Raw genomic sequence first — 27,500 nt, 5'->3', positions numbered from 1 at the left:
TTTAGGATGGACTGGTTGGATCTCCTTGCAGTCCAAGGGACTCTCAAGAGTCTTCTCCAACACCACAGTTCAAAAGCATCAGTTTTTTGGTGCTCAGCCTTCTTTCTCTCACATCCACACATAACTACTGGAAAAACCATAGCTTTGACAATATGAACCTTTGTTGGCAAAGTGATGTCTCTGCTTTTTAATACCCTGTCTTGGTTTATCATACCTTTCCTTCCAAGGAGCAAGTGTCTTTTAATTTCATGGCTGCAATCACTGTCCACAACGATTTTTGAAGCCCAGGAAAGTAAAATCTGTCACTGCTTCTACGTTTTCCCCTTCTATTTGCCATGAAGTGATGGGACCAGATGCCATGATCTTAGTTTTTTAAATGTTGAGTTTCACATCAGCTTTTTCACTCTCCTCTTTCACCCTCATCAAGAGGCTCTTTAGTTCCTCTTCATTTTCTGCCATTAGAGTGAACTTCCAGATGTATGAGCCCTGATTATAGAAACTTATTTTTGTCTATTCACTTCAGCACTTTTATTAGCATCTTCTATGCAGCAGGTACTGAAATGGGGACAGAGACACTTTTTTGATTTGTTTTCTTTGCTTTCCAAGAATATATATATATGCCACCATAGCTAACCAGCCCCCGGAGCAGACAGATTGCAGTAGATAGTAGATGTATGATGCAGGCCAGGAGCCCAGAGGAGGTAGTGATGACCTTGATGGGACAAGTGGGAAAAACTCTCAAGGAGGTGCTGGCTTTTAAGCCAGTTTTATAAGAGCTTTGTTTCTTTATTTTTTTGATATATTAAAACTGTGCTTATTTTTATAGCTTGCAGATAATGTATTAGGTGATTCATTTTGCAGTATGTGTTTTTTTAAATGGCTAATACTTGAAATTTTCAAGAAAAATGAGAAGAGAACTAGTAATATGGAAGGAGGATGATTCAGACGATTTCTTTTCCTGAAATTAGGCACCGTGAGCTCTTGATGACTTAGTAATCATTGGAAGCTGAGTTACTCATAACATACCCGAAAGTGGTATGTTCATGTTTTTTTCCTGACTTCCTCAGAAATACAGCAGATTGCTGAGAAGGGCAGATGCACCAATCTAATGAACCATCTTTCAATTTAAAGAGTGCCTGGGAGTATTCATTAAATCAGTAGCGTGGTGGAGGTGTGCTCTGCGGAGCTCTAACTCCACGCTCCTGCCTTTGGGTCGCTGATTAAATTAAACATTAAGCATACAGTCCTTACTGGTAACGCAATCCTTCCCCATGAACAGTTAAAAAAAAAACAAACAACTTCAGAGCTTTACTGTTATCTTTAACTTTTTTTAGTTGAAGTATGGTTGATATACAATGTTATTTAAGTTATACACGTACAGTATAGTGATTCACGGTTTTTCAAGGGTGTATTCTGTTTATTGTTGCTGTGATATTGGCTGTCTTCCCTATGTTATACAACTCTGGCCTTGTCGCTGTACTGTGTGGTGAGCACTGAATTGTGTAGTAATAATTTCTCCTTGGCATTTACAAAACTCTAATATAGTCTGTCTTAGCACCCACCGCAAAGTCTGGCGCACAGTAGGCAGCGATGAACAGATGGACAGATCAGTGAATGAGTGGGATTCTGTCACAACACTCACGAAGCCCTGGAGAAAGCAGCGTTCCTGATAAAGCGTCCCTGTTTCCCAAAGGCAGGTATATAAAGCACCCTTTTGACAGCCCAGCAAATCAGGGTAGTACCTGGGCTGCTGAGCTTGGCGGGAGAAGCCTAGGTTTCCGCCTCAATCAGGCCACGTGCCGCGACCGGCCATCGGACACTTGGTGTCCCTGCCTCCTAAAGAACTTGTTTCTTCAGGATACTGGAATCAAGTATGCATTCTCATGTCATCTCGTAAGCCCGCCTGATAATCCCCTCCCACCAGATAACCTGTGTGAGCATCTCTTCATGAAACGTATCATGTCCCATCTGAAGCTTCAGCCTAGTGAGCCCTCCTTTCTTCCCTCTCTGTGTCAGGCTGCCAGATTTCTGACCTCGTTTGTCAGGAGTTAGGAATGGAGGTATGGAGGGTGAGGTCGAGTCATTAGGATTCCAGAGAAATGAGAGATCCTAGTAGCATAGCACGTCCTTCTCTGAGTCAGTGTGTCCAGGAGTAGTTGTGAGAACGGTCAAGGTTCCATGCAGGAGCGTTTTTTTAGCGTATAATAAAGGTGATTTCTGTGGAATGTCTCTTCCCACACCCTGCTTTGCTGAGCAGGGAATCCAGATGCGTTGTTGTCATTGACCCGGTAGGCAGCTTGGGGTCAGTCGAGGCTGTTAGCTAACAGCAGGTTCCGTGGCTCACAGTGGACCACTTTCTAATCCAGTCCGTCCTCCCAGCACCCCCTGCGGGGGTACCGTCCGTCTCCCCATTTTTCTGGTGAGGAAGCGTCATGTCTGAGGTTGAGTGTGAGACACAGTGACTCTGTCAGACCTGAGAGGGTGCTGACTGCAGCGCCTAGGCCCTCCGCTTCTGAGCTCCTGCCTGCTTGGAGGTAACTGTGCCACAAGGCCCGGTGGAAGTCCTGTTTCAAGCTCGTTGCTGTTTTGAGTCACCTAATAGAGAAAACAGTTGTTTACTTGTGTGGATATTAATACTTTATCCAGCCACGCTGAGGCTTCATGAAACAACAGTCATAGAATGTCAGTCCATTTAAACCTTTTTCCCACCCCTCTAGGTTTTTAAGATGCCAGCCTGCCCTATAAATAAACATAAGTGCTGTCTGCTAAATTTAGTGAAAATCAGTCAACTCCAGTGGAAAGCAGAAATTTTGTTCATTTTCCAAGTAGAAAGAAAAGCCATGTAAGCTCTGCCACAGTTCTGTTTTGTTTCTTAGACTTTGTGCCTTAGGTACTTGTCCCAGTCTGACGGAATATTTGAGAAGGGCCTCCGCATAGTGTCTGGGGTCTGTGGGACAGTTTTGCCTGATGTGGTTGGTAAGAACGTGTCTGAGCTCTCTGGGTGGCTGGCTGTGTATGAATCCGTGGACAGATTGCCATGTCGTCTGTTGTGGGAGATCTCAGTGGAGGAGTGGGCATAGCAGCCCCAGGTCAGTGTCTCCTGAGAGCCTGCCATACTCACCACAGTGCCCTATGTGCGAGCCCAGTCGTGTCCGACTCTGTGACCCCATAGACTGTAGCCCGCCGGACTCCTTTGTCCATGGGATTTTCCCAGCAAGAATCCTGGAGCGGGCTGCCACTTCCTCCTCCAGTGCCATGCTGTTGTCAGATGTAAGAGCGTCATCTTTTCTGTGTTATGTTTAACTCTCATGAGTAGCCCTACAAGGAAGGAGATTAACACATTGAGACAGATGCTTTTTTTTTCCCCTTATAGTTCATTTACAATGTTCTGTTCACTTCTACTGTAGAGCAAAGTGACTGTTACTTTGACAAAGTTATACACAAGTATACATTCTTTTTTCTATTCTTTTCATTAGGATTTATCCCAGGACATTGAATATAGTACCCTGTGCTATTGATTCAGCAGGACCTTGTCATCCGTCCATTCTGTGTGTAGTAGTTTTCGTGTGCTGACCCCAGACGCCCAGTCCATCCCTCCCCCACTCCCTCCTCCCCTTTGGCAACCACATGTCAAGAAAGACACTCTTGACTCCAAATCTCACCTCTGATGCTTGGGGGGTGGGGGGGCTAGGGGGCGCTGAGCAGGTTCCTGAAGCTGTTCCTTCCCCAAAGGAAAGAGAAGGGGAACGGGACACTCAGCCCCAAAGATGGCAGGCACAGTGGTGCCTTCACTGAACCTACAATACCTGCCTACAGCCAAGCAGACAACCAGGAACATGCTGCTCCCAGGAAAGGGGCAGCAGACAGCTGCTAACACTTCCAGAGCCACGCAAGGCAGAGTTTTAGGGACAGCCTACCTGAGGCCCAGTGAGACTGTAGGGAGATATGACTGACCCTCCAAGGCAGTGACTTCTACTGCCATGAGTGTGTCTATTTGTGTGCAGTCTCAAGATAATGTGGTTTTATTTGAACAACTTCATTGCCCCAGCCAGTCATTCCCCATTTAAAGTCATAATCTTTTGTTTCTGACATCATGGAAAAGGGTAAGGTGTCTCCAAGGGACAGAGAAACAGAAGATATCATGACGATGGTTGGTTGTCAGATGTATTGTTTTCTGAGAGTCTTGCTCGGGATCTCTCATTAGCTTGAAATGGCCTGGTTTTCTGTCTGGATGAATTGCCTATAAAATAATTTCCCATGACAAATAACTGTATATCCCATAGGTAATACTACTTTAAAGCTAATAACTAAAAAACCATCTGAAACCCCCTTATTGACTAGTTTCAGACCTCCCAGACTTAGAAGACTCACCATCGGACCACAGCTGAAGGAAAATCCTTTTGGTCAACATTGTCGCTCACCATTTTTGAGCTCCATGCAATTTTAAGAATTGATTTTATTCTTCAGTTTATGAAATCACATCCAGTGCTTGCCAACTTAAGGGTGCTTTCACAGTCTGTGCACAGAAAAAATAACCGATATTTTGTTCCGGTCAAGTCGAATCCAAAGACACGTCTTCTAACTTGACTTCTGCAAAACCCACAGTTAGTTCATTCATTTCAAGTGCAGGTGCCAGCGGGCTTTCAGAGGTGGAATCCGCCAGGCACAGAGCCATCTGAGCGCCAGGCTTAAGGACTCTCAGGGGCTCTGCCCCAAGCCCATCCTGAAGCCTCATGTCCTGTCCATGGGCTGGTTTCCTTTTTGGGACAGTTAACAGAAGACTGCTGTTGAGTTACACAGGTTTCCTCTGTGTCAGGAGCATTTTGGCAGCACTGACTTTAAGCTCACTGAAGGTTGATTATCATCAAATTGATTTCTTGACAACATCCTTTTTGCGCCCGCATTCTCCCAGTGTTTGATTATGCTTGTCTGCCATCAACTTTTATTACCTGAGTTATTTGATTTTGATTGTCCAAGGAAAAGTCCTGTGGCCCAGTTGGTTTCCCTCCGCGTCCCTCCTAGAGTGAGTTCATCACAGACAATGGAGCCTCACAGCTGACTGTCGTCAGTGAGAGTCCCACTCAGGTGTGTGCACTTTCTGGCTTTGCTGGGAACAGCGCACAGGTGAAATTGTTGGGACCACAGTTTTATTCAGATTTTAAGGGTCCCCAAGCCCTCTGGGAATGTGATCTAGAGGTGGAAATTGTGGAGACCACAGTAGGACTATAGACACCCCCCTCCCCGAAATCATGTATTCTCCGAGTCATACCAGAGAGTACTCCGTCGGTGTTTGGGGTCAGTTTCAGAGCTGCAGATGCCCATGTTCTCGAAAGTGGTGGTGGTGGTTCAGGATTCTGGCTCCCTCCTGACTCTCAGAGCAGAGCGATGCTCCTATGCCAGCTTCACACCAGCCACTAGCCACCTTGTGTTTTTCACCACTGCCGACTCCTCTGAGTCTTTTTTTTCTCACCCCCTGAAGGATTTCCACAGCCACTCCTTGTTTCCGTGAGAAGCAGGGGCAGGCCCCGTTCACATCCTAGACTCGGGCCGTTCCCCACTGCACATTCCTGTCCTCCTGGTGACTGTCCCTTCTGCTTTTTGCCCTGGAACCACCGCTCTCTCGGGGCATCCTTGCCTGATGTCCATCTTGTCCCAGAACTAGCACTGATGTGATTTTCAGGGCTATTTTTCACTAAGTTGTCGGGTCTGTGTTCTGTTTTTCTCACTTTGGAAGAGTGACTGGACTCACAGGAATGATGGGAAGCACAGATTTCGAGTGCAGATTCAGGACCATCTTCTCCGTAGGAACCCCCTCTGCACGGCGACACGCAAGAGCCCAGCCCCGTAAGAGCCACTGCCATTCAGTCGCAGGTGTGGGGTCCTCAAGCTGTCAGCCACTCCCACCACAGCTTCAGGACCTGCCCAGGTCAGTCACTCAGTCACGTCCGACTCTTTGCCACCCCATGTACTGCAGCACGCCAGGCTTCCCTGCCCATCACCAACTCCCAGAGCTTGCTCAAACTCATGTCCACAGAGTCAGTGATGCCATCCAACCATCTCATCCTCTGTCATCCCCTTCTCCTCCCACCATCAATCTTTCCCAGCATCAGGGTCTTTTCCAGTGAGTCAGTTCTTCCCATCATGTGGCGAAAGTATTGGAGCTTTAGCTTCAGCATCAGTCCTTCCAATGAATATTCAGGCTTGATTTCCTTTAGGATGGACTGGTTTGATCTCCTTGCAGTCCACGGGACTCTCAAGAGTCTTCTCCAACACCACAGTTCAAAAGCATCAATTCTTCAGCACTCAGCTTTCTTTATAGTCCAACTCTCACATCCATACATGACTACTGGAAAAACCATAGCTTTGACTAGACGGACCTTTGTTGGCAAAGTAATGTCCCTGCTTTTTAATATGCTATCTAGGTTGGTCACAACTTTACTTCCAAGGAGTAAGCATCTTTTAATTTCATGACTGCAGTCACCATCTGCAGTGATTTTGGAGCCCAAGAAAGTAAAGTCTCTCACTGTTTCCATTGTTTCCCTATCTATTTGCCATGAACTGATAGGACTGGATGTCATGATCTTCATTTTTTTAATGTTGAGTTTTAAGCCAGCTTTTTCACTCTTCTCTTTCACTTTTATCACGAGGTTCTTTAGTTCCTCTTCACTTTCTGCCATAAGTCTGATGTCATCTGCATATCCGAGGTTATTGATACTTCTCCCAGCAATCTTGAGTCTAGCTTGCACTTCATCCAGCCTGGCATTTCGCATTATGTACCCTGCATTTAAGTTATAAGCAGGGTGACAATATACAACTTTGACATACTCCTTTCCCAATTTGGAACCTATCTGTTGTTCCATGTCTAGTTCTAACTGTTGCTTCCTGACCAACATACAGATTTCTCAGGAGGCAGGTCAGGTGGTCTGGTATTCCCATCTTTTGAAGAATTTTCCACTGTTTGTTTGGATCTACACAGTCAAAGGCTTTGGCATATTCAATAAAGCAGATGTTTTTCTGGCATTCTTCTGCTTTTTTTGATGATCCAATGGATGTTGGCAATTTGATCGCTGGATCTAAATCTAGCGTGAACATCTGGAAGTTCATTCATGGTTCATGTACTGTTGAAGCCTGGCTTGGAGAATTTTGAGCATTACTAGCATGTGAGATGAGTGCAATTGTGTGGTAGTTTGAACTTTATTTGGCATTGCCCTTCTTTGGGATTGGAATGAAAACTGACCTTTTTCAGTCCTGTGGCCACTGCTGAGTTTTCCACATTTGCTGACATATTGAGTGCAGCATATTAATAGCATCATAGATTGGTCTGAGGTCAGACAACAGGGAGGGAACACAATCCTGCCCATCTACAGAAAATTGGATTAAAGATTTACTGAGCATGGCCCCACCCATCAGAACAAGACCCAGTTTCCCCCTCAATCAGTCTGTCCCATCAGGAAGCTTCCGTAAGCCTCTTATCCCTATCCTTCAGAGGGCCAAAAGAGTGAAAACCACAGTCACAGAAAACTAATCAAACTGATCACATGGACCACATAGCCTTGTATAACTCAATGAAACTATGAGCCATGCTGTGTAAGGCCACCCAAGACAGATGGATCATGGTGGGGAGTTCTGACAAAACATGGTCCACTGGAGAAGCGAATGGCAAACCACTTCACTATTCTTGCCTTGAGAACTCCATGAACAGTATGAAAAGGCAAAAAGATAGGACACTGAAAGATGAACTCCCCAGGTCTGTAGATGCCCAATATGCTGCTGGAGACAGTGGAGAAATAACTTCAGAAAGAATGAAGAGATGGAGCCAAAGCAAAAACAACACCCAGTTGTGGATGTGACTGGTGATGGAAGTAAAGTCTGATTCTGTAAAGAGCAATATTGCATAGGAACCTGGAATGTTAGTCCATGAATCAAGGTAAATTAGAAGTGGTCAAGTAGGAGATGGCAAGAGTGAACATCGACATTTTAGGAATCAGAGAACTAAAATGGACTGGAATGGGCAAATTTAATTCAGATGACCACTATATCTACTACTGTGACCAAGGATCCCTTAGAAGAAATGGAGTAACCGTCATAGTCAACAAGAGTCTGAAATGCCCTGCCTGCCCGTTAGGCATAAACGTGTGCGTGAGTCACCCACATCGAAGGAGTTAGAATGTGGGAAAAGAGGAGGTGTTTGACACCAAAACTGTGAATGGGCACAGGGTTTGTTTTGTAGCTTCAGGGATGCTGCTGAAGCAGGCAGCGTCCACGAGAGCGTGCTCCCTAACTCCTCTGGGGAGGGGGTGGAGGCATGCCAGTCATCCTCGCAGCCCCGGAAGCCCTGAATGGGAAGGGGGTGCCCCTGTTGTCCCCCCAGTCTGGGAACCAGTGTGTGTCAGACACAGTGGAAAGCACCACGGGGTTTAGACGACCTTGGCAACAGCAACACTCGAACTTGCCATTTTCTCCTCCTGATTTCTAAGCTATTTGCCAAGGGCCTTTGCGACATTTTTACTATGCTAAGAACCTTTGAACAGCTGGCGACTCTCAAGTGAAATAATGAAGATGATAGGGAAACATGTTCTTTGGATGGGCAGTTTGCTGTGTGTCGGTACCCAGCCCTAATGGGTGCTCAGCTTCAGTCCCCAGGAAGGCGAGGTGTGACTGTCCTCCAATAGCGGCATCAGAACCTGGGGGACCTGTACAGGGTCCCAGCCCTGCTGTTTTCCTGTTGTGTCAGTGTTGGGATTGGCTGAGTTAGTGTAGGGAACGCGCCTGTCCTTGTTGCTGTTGGAACTACTGTTAGCACCATTAGCAGTGGCGGCAGCCCTCTGGCGTGGCTGGCCGTGGGGCAGGTACTCGGGCGATAAGGCCAGCCTAGGGGTCACTCCCTGCCACATAACCAGCTGTTCCCCGGCGTGTGCCCTGTGTCCTCTTCCTTCCCCGCCTCTGCCACCAGCCAGCCGCCTCTCTCGGGTTGCATTCTCCTAAATATAGTCCAGCCTCATCCTGCCCTGCCATCAGGTGCCGAGGGTGTGTGACTTAGGGCAGGAAGGGCAGTTGCAAAATCAGCCTTCATCCTGTTCCAGCAGGGTAGACTCCTGGCATCTTGTCATCTCTGAAGGTAGACTGGAAAAGTTGGCTTTCGGGCACCTTGCAAGGGTGGATGGGGTTCCTTCCCAAAGCGGCAGAGACGGCGAGGTGACCCCCCTGCCTTGCCACGTCCCAGCAGTGACCAGCAGACAGATTCCTTGGCCATGGAGGGTTCCTGTCTGTGACAGAGAGGCTGGCTTGGCATTAGCTCTGGATAAAATGGAATGCTTTGGGAAATTTGATTAAAATGTGGAAAAGATGCTTCTCAGTCGCAAAGCTGTAGAGAGTGCCTGGCATGACACAAAAGCTGGGACCAGTCATCTCTGCCACCTGGGCTTTCTCTGAAGGAAGTTCCAGCTGTAGTCAGCCGGCAGGCTTGATGCCCTGTGCAGCTGAGTTTCCCTCTGATGTAGGGTAGGTGATTCGTGCTGGCTTGTTGCCTCTGAGAAGGGCGTTAAGGGGCCCCTAATGCACTGGCCTTTCTGCTTTGCTCTTAATATGATTTTCATGTCAAGGAATTACTGGTCTGCTGTTTTCCTGCAAAAACCAGATGGCTTCATGGCTGCAATCACAGGGACTTCTGAGATCCATGCCAAGCTTATTAGCATCTGCCGATCTCACAGAAAAACAAAGGAGGCCTTACCTAGAATGCTGTGTGGCTTTTTTTTTTTTTTAACCCCGAAAAGAGGGCTTCTGCTGTAAAGAGCACAAGTGGGCAGCCCACTTGCATGTATCCATCACTTTGGGTGGCGGCAGCAGCTCAGCCTCCCACAGCCTCACCGCCCACAGCTCGCCCCGCCACGGTCACAGCCTTCCCCGTCGCCTGCAGGTTGTGAACTGAACCCACATATCCCCAGTGAAGCCCCGCTCCAGCGCTGAGACACTGCCTCCCAGCACTGGCAGGAAGACAAACAGAAATCTGACTTGCCATGTTATCCATCCAATAAAAAAAACCACCCAAGGGTAGAGGAATAGATATTCATCACGTCCCAGCAACTCAGCCAGGCCTGTGAGTTCAAGTGCAATATTTCTAGGTGGTTTTAGAAAAACCTTTCCTTGGCAAAGCAGAGTCCTCCTCCTGACAGCTCTTTTCACCAGCGGGCCAGCCTGTCGGAGTTAGAACAAAGGGAATCCTGCTTGTCTGATTGGGGCCAGATAGCAGTTTCCTCCCTCCCCAGTGGTTTGTGTGCCGTTGTGGAAGTTTGAATACTCTTCCATGAGTTAAGGAGAACTTTTCTCTTCATGCTGTCTGGATTTGCCTTCATCTGTAGTCAAACTTTGGCTGCCAGGGTGGCCTTTGCCCTGGTTTAGCATGAGCAGAATAATAGCATCAGCTTGAAAAGAGATTCAGGAGATGATTATGGGATTATTCAGTAGGCTTGTCACCAGAGAATGCATCTGTTATGAAGGGCACGTAGTGGTGTGTTTTTTGTTTTTTTTAATGGAATTTCTATTTTAGCCACTGCGTGCCTATGTGTATATTATAGCAGCTACCATAGCAAAACATTGAGAGCACTTTTGTTAGTGTGTCTTGCTTCTTCCCAGTATTGTATCTTTCTAGGATGTTCTTTTGATTAATGAAGGCTCTCTGAAAGGGGTGAGGGTGAGAGCCTTACCTGCCATATAAAGTTAAAAAAGGATATTTCAAGGGAAGTGTGGTTTGATTTCAATTTCAGCAGGTAGGGGACACTTGCTACTTAAATGGTGTTTCCTCTGCTTGTGGAAACTTCAGTCTCCCAGATGTATGTAGAAGATGTTTTTATTTTCCTTATTGAGAAATAAGAGGTAGGCTTGGCCGGATTTCCTGTTCTGCCAGACCCATCGGGGTGGATAGTTAGCCGCAGTGTATGTGTGGCTTCATGAGGTGAACTTGGGGGTTCATCTTAGGCCTCACTGTAGCAATTCCATGGCACTTCCCTGGTGGTCCAGTGGCTAAGACTCCAAACTCCCAGTACAGGGGGCCTGAGTTCGATCACCGGTTGGGGAACTAGATCCCACATGCTGCAACAGAGATCCCTCATGCCGTAGCTAAGACCTAGTGCAGCTGAATAAATAAATTGTGGCAATTCCAATATTCAAAGGTGAACGTGGCATGATAAAGGATGAACATTCACATGTGGTTTGTTTTTTTTTTAAATACAAGGCAGTGGGAGACGTTGATTCATCCACTGATGCTGACTAGGCAGCTGCCATGACCTAGCATGACGTAGCTCTGGTCACAGAAAGGGCAGTGTGGCCCTTGACTCACAGAACTGGAGGTCCAGAGTGGGAGGAGCTCATTCAAACACATGTCAATGGTGAGCCAACCCGCGGTCCTTTTCCTGGAGCATGATGAGAGCTCAGGTCAGCCGGGCTGGCCCAGCCAGTCCCGTGGTCTAGGTGGGTCACAAGCGCTGTCCTTTCTCATTTTGAGAACATGTGAAAATCACTTCCATCACTTCTGTAGATGATACGCAGAGGAATACAGTTACGATCCACTTCTGATTTTTCAGAAGTAGAATATTCTTTTTGTTCCATTTTGGTCTGCTGCTTTTCTTACCTTCTTATTCTAGGAGTTACTAGGACTTCCAAGAGGAGATGGGCCTGGAAAGAGACAGGACAGTAGACTCAGGCCAGACGTACTGCTCACGGATGAAGGCTGTGGCTGCACGCGGCCGCAGGTTCAGGGGATGGTGGGTTTCGCTGTCGTGGACCACAGAGCCCAGGCGCTCTGCAGGGCTTTGGCTTCTCTGCCTGCCTTTGACACAGTGCTGCGTGAATTCAGGGTGGCCACAGCAGGAGCAGCACACTTGCTGTTTACTTAGGACGGTCAGAATTTTCTGGTGACACCTCTGTGTTTGGGAGGTACCAGGAGACGTCTCAGAGGAGGCAGAGGGTGGCAGTTTCACAACGCTCATCTTCCATTTTGGGGAGGTTTTATATAATTTTTTTTTCTCTTTCTTTACAGAATGAAGTTGGCCTACTGGAGTTCTTCCAAAATGTGATCAAAGAAACTAGGGCAGAGCCAAAAAAAGTGACTAGTTGGGTCCTCAACACTTTTCTGGGCTTTTTAAAGCAACAGAACCTTGCCGTCAGTGAGAGGTGAGTGGGGTCTGGGGAGGGCATTTTCTTCTGTCATGATCTCTGTGTCCAGAAGCAGCTGAAATAGGCCAGGGCCTGGGTTCTGTCCTTCCCCGCCGCACCCCCCGCCCCGTGCCTTGATCTCCTGACGAGACACAGACCTTCCCTGTGAATGTCAGGGCTGTCCGCCTTCACCTGCACATCTGAAAACTTGTTGGTGTGCTAGGTCTCTGCCCACCCACCCTGGCCTGTGTGCTGCGCTGGGCTGGGGGCCTGAGATGGAAACAATGAGGAGCTGACGGCTTGCAGGGGATCCTGACTGTCAGAAGGCAGACAGTCGGCTCATTGTGATCCTGCTACACCGCAGGTGTGCCCCGGCCACCCATGAATACACAAAAAGGGACCAAGCCCGGGGCATCAGCCCTCAGGAGCAAGAACGAGGCTCCCTCAGAGGCCAGGCCCTGAGCCCGGGGCATCAGCCCTCAGGAGCGAGAACGAGGCTCCCTCAGAGGCCAGGCCCTGAGCCCGGGGCATCAGCCCTCAGGAGCGAGAACGAGGCTTCCTTAGGGGCCAGGCCCTGAGCCCAGGGCATCAGCCCTCAGGAGCAAAAACGAGGCTCCCTCAGAGGCCAGGCCCTGAGCCCGGGGCATCAGCCCTCAGGAGCGAGAACAGGCTCCCTCAGGCCAGGCCCTGAGCCCGGGGCATCAGCCCTCAGGAGCAAGAACGAGGCTCCCTCAGGGGCCAGGCCCTGAGCCCAGGGCATCAGCCCTCAGGAGCAAAAACGAGGCTCCTTCAGAGGCCAGGCCCTGAGCCCGGGGCATCAGCCCTCAGGAGCGAGAACAGGCTCCCTTGGGCCAGGCCCTGAGCCCGGGGCATCAGCCCTCAGGAGCGAGAACGAGGCTCCCTCAGGGGCCAGGCCCTGAGGAACCAGCAGGAGTGGCCAAGAGGAAGGGGCAGGACACCCCCTGAGAAGGGGGAGGGACAGCTGAGCTGGCCCGAGTTGGGGGTGGCTGGGGCAGACCCCACAACCCGCGATCAGGGTGCCCAGGCGTGGGGGCCAGCATGTGTAGTTGGCTCAAGGGGTCCCCGGTGCAGAACATTGGGGGAGGCTGTGCACAGGCTGGGATCAGTGGATTGTGGGCTTGGAGCGTGCACATGGAACTGGAAGCCGCTGGAGCAGAGGACAGCTGTCAGGGAGGACACGGCCTGACCGGGGGCTGCGGAAGTGGCCTGAGACGCCCTGGACTTTACCCAAGGAGCGTGGGCAGGCAAGAATGGGAGAACCAGGAGCATGGGTGTCAGAGAAGAAAAGGAAAGGGTCGGGAAGGAGAGAAGGAGCAGCCGGTTTAAGTGCGGGGGCTCGTCGGGGACACCCAGGTGGGTGGCAGGGACCCAGCAGGATCCCAAAGGGAAGCAGAACCCACCTGGGTGGGCGTCATTGCCGCAGGAGCACCCACAGCTGTGAGCTGGGAGCGGAGCGGGGAAGACAGGTGTGTGTGGGTGCACAAGTCCGAGCAGCCGTGTGTTCAGAGACGCTGCCCTGTGCGCACTCGGCCTCCGGCTCTCAGCGTGTATGCACGGCACCAGCGAGGCCGCGCGGCTCCAGTCCTCCGCCTCAGCGGCCCCGCACCAGCCGGGACCTCGGGGAGTCCCTCTCGGTGTCCAGCCTGCCTCCTGGGTTTTGAGAGGAGAAGGTGCGGTGCCCGCGGGCCCTCAGCATTGGCTTCCCTCTCTCATCCGTGCTGGCGTGTCAAGTACCAAACCCCCTCAGGTCCTCAAACCCCTGTGGCGTCTGTAACCTGCTCGTCTTCCCTCTCTGGCCTCCCCAGGCTCACCTTTCTACTTGTTTCCACACTGACTCCCTGGGCCCGGCAGCACAGGCTGAAGCCTCCTGGCCGAGTCCGGGGAGAAGGCGCGGATGCCCCTGCGCCCCAGGGTGGGACGGGCGTGGTGGGGGGGGGGGCGGGCATGAGAACCCGCAGGTTTGGGGGCCACAGGGAGCATAGCCAGGAGGAATGGGGCGGAGAACGGCAGGAAATTACAGTTGAGCGTATGCTTGGGGCTCAGCCAGCACACAGGGTGTGCAGGGTCACAGGAGCTGAGCCGTGAAGTGCTGGCTGTGGAGAGAGGAGCAGGACCCCGGCCCAGCCCTCAGGGAGCTCCGTGTCCTGGAAGGATGGACGTGCGCAGCAGCGCTGTAGGTCAAGGCGGACGGGACGCTTCCCGGTTAGAACTAGAAGCAGTGCAGTGGGAGCAGAGGGTGAGATCACGTTCGCCCAAGAGGCTCCAGGAAGCTGTGCTTTGAGCTGTTGGAGGAGGTCTAACTCTTAGCTTTAAATAAGGCTTTCCACATCGTTGGCTGACTACTCGTGTCCCTGAATTTCAGTCCCAGCAGAGCCCTTAGCTGCTTTCTGGTTCGGCTCCTTCACGTTTAGTGGGGAAGGAAACCCAGGCCCCAGGAAGTAACGTGCACCGCTGCTCAGACCAGAAGCCCATCCCCTGACTTTCAGATCAGTTTCTTTATATGTTGATATGGGAAATGAGAGGTTTGCTGACAACCATTTTAGGAGCTTCTGCAGGAGCTGAGGTTGATAAATTAGCCTGTTGAGGGAACCTGGAGCCCCTGGTATTTATCCAAACAATTTGGAAGCATTATAGACTTAAGAACCCCAAGGGCACCTAACTCTAAATAAAAGTATATTTGGTTGTTCCAAAGTCAAGTAAGGATGAAGCTAAGCAAGTTCTGCCTTACAGTTTGTTTATTTATTTATTTTAATTTAATTTTATAACTTAATATGTAATATAATGGTACATTATAGATTTTAAAACAGCTTATTGGTACATAGTTCATATACTGTACAGCTTGCTCACGTAAAGTATATAGTGTAATCACTTTTAGTTAAATCACAGTATGTGCAACCATCATTACAATCAATTTTAGAACAACATAAGAACTTTAACAGATTTTTTTTTCATTTATTTTTATTAGTTGGAGACTAATTACTTTACAATATTGTAGTGGTTTTTGCCATACATTGACATGAATCAGCCATGGATTTACATGTGTTCCCCGTCCCGATCCCCCCTCCCACCTCCCTCCCCATCCCATCCCTCTGGGTCTTCCCAGTGCACCAGCCCTGAGCACTTGTCTCATGCATCCAACCTGGGCTGGTGATCTGTTTCACCCTTGACAGTATAAGCTAAGCAAGTTCTGCCTTACAGTTTAGGTAGAACAGGAGCTTGGAGCAGACGTTAACCCGTGAGCAACCTCGGCTCCTGGACCAGAGTTTGCAAAGCCTGGAAGGGCAGTAGCTGCAAAGCTGGCAGTAGTCTCATGATGACACCAGGCGAGGGACACCGGAGACTGTGCTGGCTGGAACTCATTTTGCAAATGAGCATTCATTTTTAAAGACCTCTCAGAAGACTGGTGTTTAAAGGGTCTGACCAGAAAAGCATTAGTCGCTTAGTCATGTCTGACTCTTTCTGACCCCATGAACTGCAGCCCACCAGGCTCCTCTGTCCATGGGATTCTCCAGGCAAGAAGACTGGAGTGGGTAGCCATTCCCTTCTCCAGGGGATCTTCCCAACCCAAGAATAGAACCATGGCCTCCTGCATTGCAGGCAGATTCTTTACTGTCTGAGCCACCAAAATTGCTTGTTGAACTTGGCCCTTACATTATTTTGGGTATATAGGTTTTTTGGATGATAACTCCATTAATACCAGGTTTGATTTAGTTATGAAGGTGGAGATTACTGGTCCCCTGATGCAGCATTCCCTGGTAGAACCAGGCCAGTGTAGCTCTCCGTTGTTCACTCCAGCTGAGGCCCTGAACCTGCAGGTCAGCTGCAGGCAGCAACCCCCAGGGCCCTGGGAGACCAGCGAGGGCGTTTGAGCCGAGGAGGGACTGATGCCGGTGGGAGGGTTAGTCCTACAGTGTGACGTGCGGGGCCGCATCCAAGAAAGGGATGCCGGAGGCGGGAGCCTGTCTGTATACAGCCTAAGAGCTGAGGATGCTTGCCATCTCTTATAGAAACCAAGAGCACATGACGGAGACCCGGTGTGTCCCACAGAGCCTTAAATATTTGGTCCCCAGCTCTTTCTGGAAGAAGTTTCCTGAGCCCTGGCTTAGATGTGTGGTGTGGGGAGACAGGACCCCCGAGAGGTAGCTGAGCGTGGTGGCAGGAGAACGTTGCCGGGAACGCAGTGGCCATCCTGGGGACAGACGTGCTCTCCTCCTTCGCCAGACTGCGGTGAAGGCAGGGGATGCAGAAATGAGCCCTGGCCACTCCTCGCTAGAGAATGTGGAGGCCCCAGGAGAAAGGGCTTTCCCGGGGGGTGAAGGTGGTCCAGAGGCAGGGTGCAGTAGTGCAGAGAAGCTGTTATGTTTGGTAACAAGTGAGGGGAGGAGAATTTTTAAGAAGGATAGAATTGGCATCCAGATGACATGTGCTCGGGAGGGCGGACAGTAACCATTGATGCTCTTTATCGGTAAGAAATAAGGTAAGAAGCCAGACAGAAGCAAGTGACGGCAAGATGACTTGGAGGCATTTAAGACAAGGAAGATCTGAGCATTCGTGAAGGTGTGGGATCAAAGCCACAGGAAACAGGAGCCTGGCATCCGAGGAGGACTTGTAGGAGCGCCAAGTGACAGGGTCAGGAGCACGGGCTTGAGGGGCTATTAGGTGGAAGAGGTGGCAGAGAGCACCGTAGAAGATTCTGGGCCTTCCATCAGCTGGGGACCTTATGATGTGGGAGGTGGGGGTCCGTTATGAGAGAGAGCACAGAAAGGAGACTCCAGAACAGCCGCTCTGGTGGGGGCACCAGGCAGGGTGCTGGGAATCAGCGAGATGAGCAGGACTGCTGAGCAGTGCCTGGCGGCCCAGGCCTCCCTGTCTTCCTCCACAAGCCTCTGTCTCGCATGTTTGGGCCTGAAATGAACCTGTGGATTGCAATGGGCAGCGCATTTCACAGGAGCCACGGTGGCTGTGGCTGTGTCGGGGTGTCTGCTTCCAGGATCCAGGCTGGAGATGGAGTTGTGATCGCGGAAGAGATCTAAGGGACCGGGTGAAGTTGGAAGGCTCAAAAGACGCCTCTCCACTCTGCCTCATAGGCGGGCCAGGCTGGGGACGGGAGACCAGCCCTCACGGCTTCTGTCTTTCACGTTAGGGTTTTCTTTAGCGAAGACTCAATCGTGGCCCAGAAACCAGCATCTTCTGACCGCAGCCACTCAGCAGTGTGTGCTTGTGCCGTTCTGTTCCAAGTCAGATGGTTTATTTATGTAACTGAGGAGGGGCCTTTGAGGGATTAGGGTGACAGGTCCCAATCTTGGCCATCATCTTTCTGGAGGGCAGGCCTGGCACAGCTAGACCGAGTTGACATAGTGTCCCGGCCCTCCTTGTCGGGGAAGGAGTCCGAGACGCAGACACTGTTGACCTCCTGTGGGTATAAAAGGGTGACTGAGAAATCCCAAGTCAGTGGAGGTATTTCATAGTGAATTAAGGTCATTGGATGAAAGGCGAAGTATTTTCAGTTATGCTGGTTCTATTTCTGTCCTCCACCATCCCCACATCCTTTATCATCAGCTCACATGGGAATGGGCACCCTTTCTGTTGAAGGCTCGAGAAATCTAGTTCAACCTTGGTGCTTATTATGGTCTGCACTCTAATTGGCCTTTATGTCGACTAGGATGGTAGTACATCCAAGAAACCCGAATTTTTAAGGCAACCTGGATTCTTTATTACTTGTCAGTAAGGGTGGGAGGTTAGAGAAGAGGCGTCTGTTGCTCTCCCAGCCCTCTCCCCCTTGTCCTGCTGAGACGTGATTACGGGGTTTACAGCTGCTCCCAATACCAGACGCTCTCCAAACCGCACGTCCTCTAGGAGTTTCCTCTTCTCCTTTCTCAGAATGAGCAGACACTTGAGAACAGTGGGGTCTCTGTCTCAGTGTCTTGTGTGAACGACGCTGTGAGGCCTCAAGGTGCCTGAGTTGGACCTAGTGAACTTGTGCTCGGTTGGCCTGGAGTCCCAGGAAATATCCAAGAGCATAACAAGGAAATTAACATTGAGTGATGGGAGCTGAGACTTAAACAGAAGGTGTTGTCAAGTCTCGCTGAGCACTCCAGAAGCTTTTGTTTGTGCACTCACAGTAATGTGCTATTTATAAGGCATCCCAGCCTATTTAAAACCGGTGCCCTTGTGACCTCAGACGGACAGCGTTTCATTAGCCTAGTTGCTGTGTGTGTTTAAAAGTAGCAAGACCATGTATTTTAATAGAAGTAGCCTGTAATTCAATATTTCCACTAACCTAGGCACTCACCACCTCCACCTCTAAATGTGAATTGATGACACTTCACATGTCTGGTTGCCTCCTGGCCTTTTTACATCATGGGCTTGTTGGAAATAAGTCACTTCCTGGAAGTGTAGATATAATGACTTCTGGACCCTGGTGTGTCCAGAAAGCTCTTGAGAGCCTGCAGGAGAGAGCCAAGTGTGTGGTGCCCATGCGGACACCCAGTGGTGTGGCTAATAGTCACTGCACCCCGAAAGGAAAACTCTTACAGTGAAAAAAGAATTTATATTTGCACAAAAACACTCCAAAACCAGCTTTGTTAGCTGTTTCGTTTGAAGTAATTTTTAGGCTGATCTTTCAGTCGAAAATATTTAATTACTGTTTTTTTTCTTTCTTTTTTCTCTTCTCACCATGGTTCATGAATTTTTTAGCCACCTCCTTTTCTTGACTAATTAAACTGAGCAGTTGTCTGTTGCTACAACTTCTGCCAAACAGCGGTTACTGTTGGGTAGTAAAATAAAGAAAAACAACACTAGTCACAAAAATGTGTTCTAGCCTGAAATACAAAATAATAAATAACATGGAGCCCAGTTGGCCTGTTTCTGTCATTCCTGGGTGGGGATTTCAAACCTGCAGAGTCACGTGCCTTGATCTTGAATAACCATGAATGCATATGCTGACAAAGTGAAGTGACATGTTTTTTTCTCTCCTTTGGGGGTGCCAGTCCTGTCACACCCTCTGCCCTGGCTGAGCTGCTGGACCTGCTGGACAGGAAGGCCATCTCTTCATCCGCAGCCAAGCAGGTATGTCCACACCTCTTGAGGAGTCCAGCCACCCTGCCGGCCCAGTACAGGTTTCATGTGAAGCTCCACACCACGTGGATTTCATCATGGAAGTATTGTCATAAACGCTTCTAAGTGCTGTTTGAGGGGCGGGTGTTTCTGTTTCTTCGCTTATTGCTTTGCTTTTAGAGGTAACGTCCTCAGCACCTTTTTATGTTAATTGTCTGTGTATTATTTTCGGCTGTGCTGGGTCTCTAGCTGCAGCGGGCGGGGGCTTCTCTTCATGGCAGGGCACAGGCCCTGCGCACACATCTTCAGTAGTTGTGGCCCACAGGCTTAGTGCCCCACGGCATGTGGGATCTTTCCACACCGGGGATCGAACCTGTGTCCCCTGCATGAGCAGGCAGGCTCTCTTGTTTTCAATTGAAGGGTAACTGCTTTACAGTATCGTGCTGGTGTCTGCCGTACATCAGCGTGTGGAAGTATACATGTGTCTCCCCCCGCAGGTACACATGCACGTCCGTGCCTCCTTTGCTGCCCTGCACACAGGTTCATCAGTGCCATCTTTCTAGATTGCATACATTTCCCTTAATATACAGTATTCGCCTTTCCTCTTTCTGACTTACTTCACTGTGCGTAATGGGCTCTACATTTATCTACCTTATTAGAACTAACTCAAACTCATTCCTTTTTATAGCTGAGTAATATTCCATTGTGTATATGTACCACAACTTCTTTAATCCATTCATCTGTCAACGGACATCTAGCATCTACGACATTTCCAAGTTCTGTCTGTTGAGAATAGTGCTGCAGTGAGCATTGGGGAACATGTGTTTTTTAGAATTGTGGTTTTCTCAGAGTATGTACAGTATGAAAGGCAAAAAGATACGACACTGAAAGATGAACTCCCCAGGTCGGTAGGTGCCCAGTATGCTACTGAAGTTCAGTGGAGAAATAACTCCAGAAAGAATGAAGGGATGGAGCCAAAGCAAAAACAACACCCACTTGTGGATGTGACTGGTGATAGAAGCAAGGTCCGATGCTGTAAAGAGCAATATTGCATAGGAACCTGGAATGTTAGGTCCATGAATCAAGGCAAATTGGAAGTGGTCAAATAGGAGATGGCAAGAGTGAACGTCAACATTCTAGGAATCAAAGAACTAAAATGGACTGGAATGGGTGAATTTAACTCAGATGACCCTTATATCTACTACTGTGGGCAGGAATCCCGTAGAAGAAATGGAGTAGCCATCATAGTCAACAAGAGAGTCTGAAATGCAGTACTTGGATGCAATCTCAAAAACGACAGAATGATCTCTGTTCATTTCCAAGGCAAACCATTCTATATCACGGTAATCCAAGTCTGTGCCCCAACCAGTAACGCTGAAGAAGCTGAAGTTGAACGGTTCTATGAAGACCTACAAGACCTTTTAGAACTAACACCCCAAAAAGATGTCCTTTTCATTATAGGGGACTGGAATGCAAAAGTAGAAGTCAAGAAACACCTGGAGTAACAGGCAAATTTGGCCTTGGAGTATGGAATGAAGCAGGGCAAAGGCTAATAGAGTTTTACCAAGAGAATGCACTGGGCATAGCAAACACCATCTTCCAAGAGAAGACTCTACCCATGGACATAACCAGATGGCCAACACCGAAATCAGATTGATTATATTCTTTGCAGCCAAAGATGGAGAAGCTCTATACAGTCAGCAAAAGCAAGACAAGCAGCTGACTGTGGCTCAGATCATGAATTCCTTATTGCCAAATTCAGACTGAAATTGAAGAAAGTAGGGAAAATGACAGGACCATTCAGGTATGACCTAAATCAAATCCCTTATGATTATACAGTGGAAGTGAGAAATAGATTTAAGGGACTAGATCTGATAGACAGAGTACCTGATGAACTATGAATGGAGGTTTGTAACACTGTACAGGAGACAGAAAGCAAAACAGCCCCTAAGAAAAAAAAAATGAAAAAGGCAAAATGGCTACCTGAGGAGGCCTTACAAATAGCTGTGAAAAGAAAAGTGAAAAACAAAGGAGAAAAGAAAAGATATTCCCATTTGAATGCAGAGTTCCAAAGAGTAGCAAGGAGAGATAAGAAAGCCTTCCTCAGCAATCAATGCAAAGAAATAGAAGAAAACAACAGAATGGGAAAGACTAGAGATCTCTTCAAGAAAATTAGAGATACCAAGGGAACATTGTTACAAAGATGGGCTCATTAAAGGACAGAAATGGTATGGACCTAACAGAAGCAGAAGATATTAAGAAGAGGTGGCAAGAATACACAGAAGAACTATACAAAAAAGATCTTCACAACCCAGATAATTATGATGGTGTGATCACTCACCTAGAGCCAGACATCCTGGAATGTGAAGTCAAGTGGGCCTTAGGACACATCGCTACGAACAAAGCTAGTGGAGATGATGGAATTTGAGTTGAGCTATTTCAAATTCTGGAAGATGATGCTATGAAAGTACTGCACTCACTATGCCAGCAAATTTGGAAAACTCAGCAGTGGCCACAGGACTGGAAAAGGTCAGTTTTCATTCCAATCCCAAAGAAAGGCAATGCCAAAGAACGCTCAAACTATGGCACAATTGCACTCATCTCACACACTAGTAAAGTAATGCTCAAAATTCTCCAAGCCAGGCTTCAGCAGTACGTGACCCATGAACTTCCAGATGTTCAAGCTGGTTTTAGAAAAGGCAGAGGAACCAGAGGTCAAACTGCCAACATCCGCTGGATCATCGAAAAAGCAAGAGAGTTCCAGAAAAACATCTATTTCTGCTTTATTGACTGTGCCAAAGCCTTTGACTGTGTGGATCACAATAAACTGTGGAAAATTCTGAAAGACATGGGAATACCAGACCACCTGACCTGCCTCTTGAGAAACCTGTGTGCAGGTCAGGAAGCAACAGTTAGAACTGGACATGGGACAACAGACTGGTTGCAAATAGGAAAAGGAGTACGTCAAGGCTGTATATTGTCACCCTGCTTATTTAACTTACATGCAGAGTGCATCATGAGAAACACTGGGCAGGAGGAAGCACAAGCTGGAATCAAGATTGTTGGGAGAAATATCAATAACCTCAGATATGCAGGTGACACCACTCTTATGGCAGAAAGTGAAGAAGAACTAAAGAGCCTCTTGATGAAAGTGAAAGAGGAGAGTGAAAAAGTTGGCTTAAAGCTCAACATTCAGAAAACTAAGATCATGGCATCTGGTCCCGTCACTTCATGGCAAATAGATGGGGAAACAGTGGCTGACTTTATTTTGGGGGGCTCCAAAATCTCTGCATTTGGTTTCTGCAGCCATGAAATTAAAAGATGCTTAACTCCTTGGAAGGAAAGTTATGACCAACCTAGATAGTGTATTAAAAAGCAGAGACATTACTTTGTCAACAAAGGTCCATCTAGTCAAGGCTATGGTTTTTCCAGTAGTCATGTATGGATGTGAGAGTTGGACAATAAAGAAAGCTAAGTGCTGAAGAATTGATGCTTTTGAACTGTGGTGTTGGAGAAGACTCTTGAGAGTCCCTTGGACTGCGAGGAGATCCAACCTGTCCATCCTAAAGGAGATCAGTCCTGGGTGTTCATTGGAAGGACTGATGCTGAAGCTGAAAGTCCAATCCTTTAGCCACCTGATGCGAAGAACTGACTCATCGGAAAAGACCCTGATGCTGGGAAAGATTGAGGGCAGGAGGAGAAGGGGATGACATAGCATGAGATGGCTGGATGACATCACCAACTCAATGGACATGAGTTTGAGTAAACTCCGGGAATTGGTGATGGACAGGGAGGCCTGGCATGCTGCAGTTCATGGGGTCACAAAGAGTCAGACACGACTGAGCAACTGAACTGAACTGAACTGATACTAGTAATGGGGTTTCTGGGTTATATGGTAGGTTTTTTTCCTAATTTTTAAAGGCATCTCCATACTGTTCTCCATAGTGACTATTATCAATTTGCATTCCTACCAACAGTTGGCAAAAGGGTTCCCTTTTCTCCACACCCTCTCCAGCATTTATTGTCTGTAGATTTTTTGGTGATGGCCATTCTCACTGGTGTGAGGTGATACCTCATTTTAGTTTTGATTTACATTCTCTAATAATAAACGGTGTTGAGCATTTTTTCATGTGTTTATTAGCCATCAGTACATCTTCTTTGGAGAAATGTCTGTTTAGGTCTTCTGCCCATTTTTTGATTGGGTTGTTTGTTTTCTGATACTGAGCTCTGTGAGCTGCTTTATATTTTGGAGATTAATCCTTTGTCCATTGCTTCATTTGCAGTTATTTTCTCCCATTCTGAAGGTTGTCTTTTCATCTTGTTTATGGATTCCTTTGGGCAGGAGGACTTTTAACCACTGGACCACCAGGGAACTGTCCAAGTGCTGTTTTTAGAGAAGTCTCTGGGTGCTGTTTTTATACTGAGAGGTAGGAACAGTTTATGTAACAAATGAAATAAAACCTATCACATGTGCGACAGAGGTAATGTGCTTTTCATCTTTGTTAACCAGGGAGAGGCCTTGCCTGGAATATTTCCCAAACATTTGTTTATGAGAGGTGGGGCCCTGCAGCTCCTGGGGGCTTGGACAGCGAGCGTGCCCTGCGCCTGGGGTGGCCAGCACTGCTCCCTGACCTCGTCCTCCCGTCCCGTCCTCCGCAGCCTCCCACCCAGTACCAGGGCTCACATGGTCACCCCTGAAAGTCAGTCTTCCAGCAGGAAGGGTGCAGTCAGACAGACCACTTACCACTACATAGATCAAAGTCTACACGCATGCCTAATGTGTGAAGACCCAGAAAAAAATGGCATCACTGTCAGAGGTGGCCTTTCCGCCTCATCTCCACCCCCGCCAGACAGTCTCAGGTAGGCCCAAGGTTCCTGGAACTCAGAAAACGCTTACAAATAAGCACCCAGAAGGATAAAGAGCACCAAGGCAGCCGCCTGATCTCAACTTCAGATCTCACAGCTGTCAAGTGCTTCAGCCAGAAACTTAATGTTATTTTAATGCTGCCTTTTGCATCTAATATTTATACACGTCCTCAGTAGTGGCAGGTTACAAAGTGAGGCTTTGGAGAAGCTGCTGCTTTGGGCTAATTACAAGGCACCATGGAGCATACACCCCGCTCTGTGCTGGGAAGCCAGGGACAGGAGCTAATAAAGACTGTTTACCCACCACCAAGCGAGGCTGCCAAGTACAGGAACCACAGCGCATTGGGCAGGCTTTTGGTTGCCTGGATGTCGGAGGAATGCAAACGGCTGTGACGGAGCTCGGCAGCAGCAGAGAGAGGAGATGGTCTGAGGGCAGAAAGAGACTATGTGTGCGTGTAAGGGCAGATGAATTGTAGCGTTTGAAACCAAAGAGAAAAAGACCTTCCCCTTCCCACTCCTCCTGCCCCAGTGAAGAAAACTGGGTGCAGTGAATGTGTGAGTTTCAGGACAGAGCTGGAAACTGCAGGGGCTGCTGACAGCTGGGGTCAGTACAGATAGAGACATTTTTGGATTCTGTTCGCTTCTGGTGTGTTTAAAGGAGGTAGGGGTGGATCCTGGCTTCTGTGAGGCAACTATAGAATCAAAATAAAAGTCTTATTAGCAAGGCAGTCAGCGTGTGTCACATGAGGGACTCTTCCTTATACACTGTTGCCTTGGGAGGTTTGCCTTTTCATTTTTCTACTTTATGTTTTTGAAAAAAATAACTGATTTTTCTGGTGGGAAAAATGGTATTCTTTTTCATTATAAAAACTTAAGTAATATTCCAATTCTACCACCTTAAATTAACTACCGTTAGTATTGGGTGAACGTCATCCCAGGCAGATTTCCGTGCAGAGAGACCATTGGAAGGCTGGATTATGGGATGTGCAGATGGTGGGTTAAAAAAAACGAGACTTCTGAAAACAAGAGGTTTTCATGTACTGTTCCTTAGTTCTGCTTGTTTATTCTGAGTTGATTTGGGTCTCCCTTGCTGCGCGTGGCTTCTCTCGTTGCGGTGGCTTCTCTCGTTGCGGAGCACAGCGTCAGCTGCCCCGCGGCGTGTGGGATCTTCCGTTCCCAGGGATGGAACCCATGGTCCCTGCATCGGCAAGCAGATTCCCAACACTGGACCACTAGGGAAATCCAGCTTTATTTTTGAAGAGGTGTACAGTTCATTGGTTTCTAGTCTAGTCACAGGATGGATAACCATCACCACTGTCTCTAATTTCAGAAGATTTTCATCACCCCCAAAACCAGCCCTGTGCTCAATTTGCAGTCTCTCCCCATTAACCCCTCACTCTAGGCAACTACTGATCTGCTGTCTGTCTCTGGATTTTCCTGTTCTGGACATGTAAGGTAAATGGACTCTTTCAGTGTATAGACTGCTCGTGTCTGGCTTCTTTCACCTAGTATGATGTTTTCCAAACCATCTACGTCATGCCTGTACTTCATGCCTTTCTTAGGTTTTTAAAAAATATTTGTTTGTTTTTATTTATTTATCTGGCTGCACCAAGTCTTAGTTGTGGCATGTGGGATCTTTAGTTGTGGCAGGAGGGATCTAATTCCCTGACCGGGGACTGAACCCAGGCCTCCTCCACTGGGCGCATAGAGTCTTAGCTGCTGGACCACCAGGAAGGTCCCTTCCTGCCTTTTTATGCCTAAAGACTATTCCATTGTGTGGACAGAACCACATTTTGTCTGCCATTCATCAGCTAGTGGAGCACTTGTGTTGGTTCCCATTTGGGGCTCTGCTGTGAACATGCGTGTACAGGATTTTGTTGGTACGCGTCTTCAAGGTTCTTGGGGCTATACCTCCAGGAATGGAATCTCTGGGTCACATGGTAATTGTGTGTTTTACACCTTGAGGACCTGCCAGACCGTTTTCCGATGGGCCGCCGCGTTTCACAGTCCAGTCAGCGTGGGATGATTGCAGCCCACGTCCCCACCCGCAGTGTAACTGTCCTTCTCTCTGACTAGTTATCCTAGTAGGAGCGAGGCAATAGCTCAGGGTGGCTTTGATTTGCATTCCCCTTTTGACTAATTACATCAAGCATCTTTTTGTGTCTTATTTTTATAGTGTACTATAAAATGTGTTACATTTTACAGTAGAAAACGTGTTACAATTAATTTTTACTGAATTTAGCAGAGGAATCCAAGGAGGCCTTAGGTTTTAGCAAGCCTGTAAGGCAGAAAGAATCTGGTTCCACGGGTTATTGGTGTTGCCTCTGACAGAAGTGGATTAGATAACTAGGAGATGGGGAAGAAAGTTGACTCAGGATGACTACTCAGAATGACAGATAAGCAGGAGTCATCCTGCGTTGAGAATGTTCTGGATTCCAAAGACTCCCACTTTATGTCGAATTTATTATTAATCCGTCTTTTGCCACCTGGCTCTCCCTTCCATCATCACCCATTATTTTCATCCCTGGCACGTTCCACTGCCCCCTCCCCCCAGGTGTCCCCCCACCTGCAGAGCCACAAGCCCGCTGCGGCTGGCAGACTAAGGTCCCGAGCCTCCAGGGACTCAGCGGCCCTCCGTGTTGCATAGACTGCTGGCCAGCCAGGCCCCGAGAGCGAGCACCCCAGATGCATGCGTGTCTCCACCGTGCGAGCCTGAGGGAGGGGCACATGGCCCGCTGTCCCCCAGGGGTTGTCTCCTTAGCACGCCGTGTAAGCCGTTTCCACTTGTCTTCTCAGAGGTCTGCTTTTAAACAAATCACCAGAAACCTTTTAATGCAGAAAATGTTATGGCGTGCAGTAAAACTTTCAAATGATTTGATGTCTGTTTCTCCCTTTTTGGCGGGTCAGTTCTTTGGATGTTTTCCTGGGCCTGCTTCTCTCAGAGGCCTACGTTGATGTCCGTGCCTTTCTGGGAAAAAGACCTTTCATGACGCTTACCTCTGCCCAGATGGGCACCTCTCTGTCTTGTCTGTCGCCACTCCCCCGGAACAGGTCTTCTCCCCACACTCTGACCCTGGAAACCCAAACAGGCGGGGGCAGGCCAGGGGGCTGTGTGCTCTCCTGGCCTTCCCTGCAGACCCTTTAAAACTAACTAGCCAGCAACACAGTCGGGTGGTGGTTAGAAGGCTGTGTGCTTGACGTGCAGGAACTGAAGGCTGAGTTTCTGCCCCATGTGTCAGAGCCGGCTCTGGTGGGCAGGGTGTGCTCAGGGGTCCCCAGCTGTATTCCCCACTCTGCTGGTAGGAACCCCTTGTGACGGTTTGTCTTGGATGGGCAGCAGCAGGCCTGGGAGCCACACACCCAGACAGAAACAGTTGCGCTTCCATAGTGCTTCCCAGGGTGGAGAT

The 27,500-nt window shown here is 48.5% G+C and overlaps 1 protein-coding gene across 6 annotated transcripts in view; it reads left to right on the top strand.

Annotated features, from left to right (window-relative positions):
- Window positions 1-27,500, top strand: part of GATB (glutamyl-tRNA amidotransferase subunit B) — a 91,794-nt gene that overhangs the window by 59,868 nt on the left and 4,426 nt on the right. For all 6 annotated transcript variants that reach the window (XM_061142497.1, XM_061142498.1, XM_061142499.1 and 3 more), the window contains 2 exons: window positions 12,035-12,168; window positions 19,161-19,239. In XM_061142497.1, the coding sequence (XP_060998480.1) occupies window positions 12,035-12,168; window positions 19,161-19,239 (213 nt within the window). The remainder of the gene's footprint in view (window positions 1-12,034; window positions 12,169-19,160; window positions 19,240-27,500) is intronic.

This window comes from Dama dama, chromosome 5 (assembly GCF_033118175.1).
Source record: "Dama dama isolate Ldn47 chromosome 5, ASM3311817v1, whole genome shotgun sequence".
In the NCBI taxonomy this organism is placed as follows: Eukaryota; Metazoa; Chordata; class Mammalia; order Artiodactyla; family Cervidae; genus Dama; species Dama dama.
The sequence above is the reverse complement of the archived record's forward strand: the minus strand, read 5'-3'. Positions and strand labels throughout refer to the sequence as shown.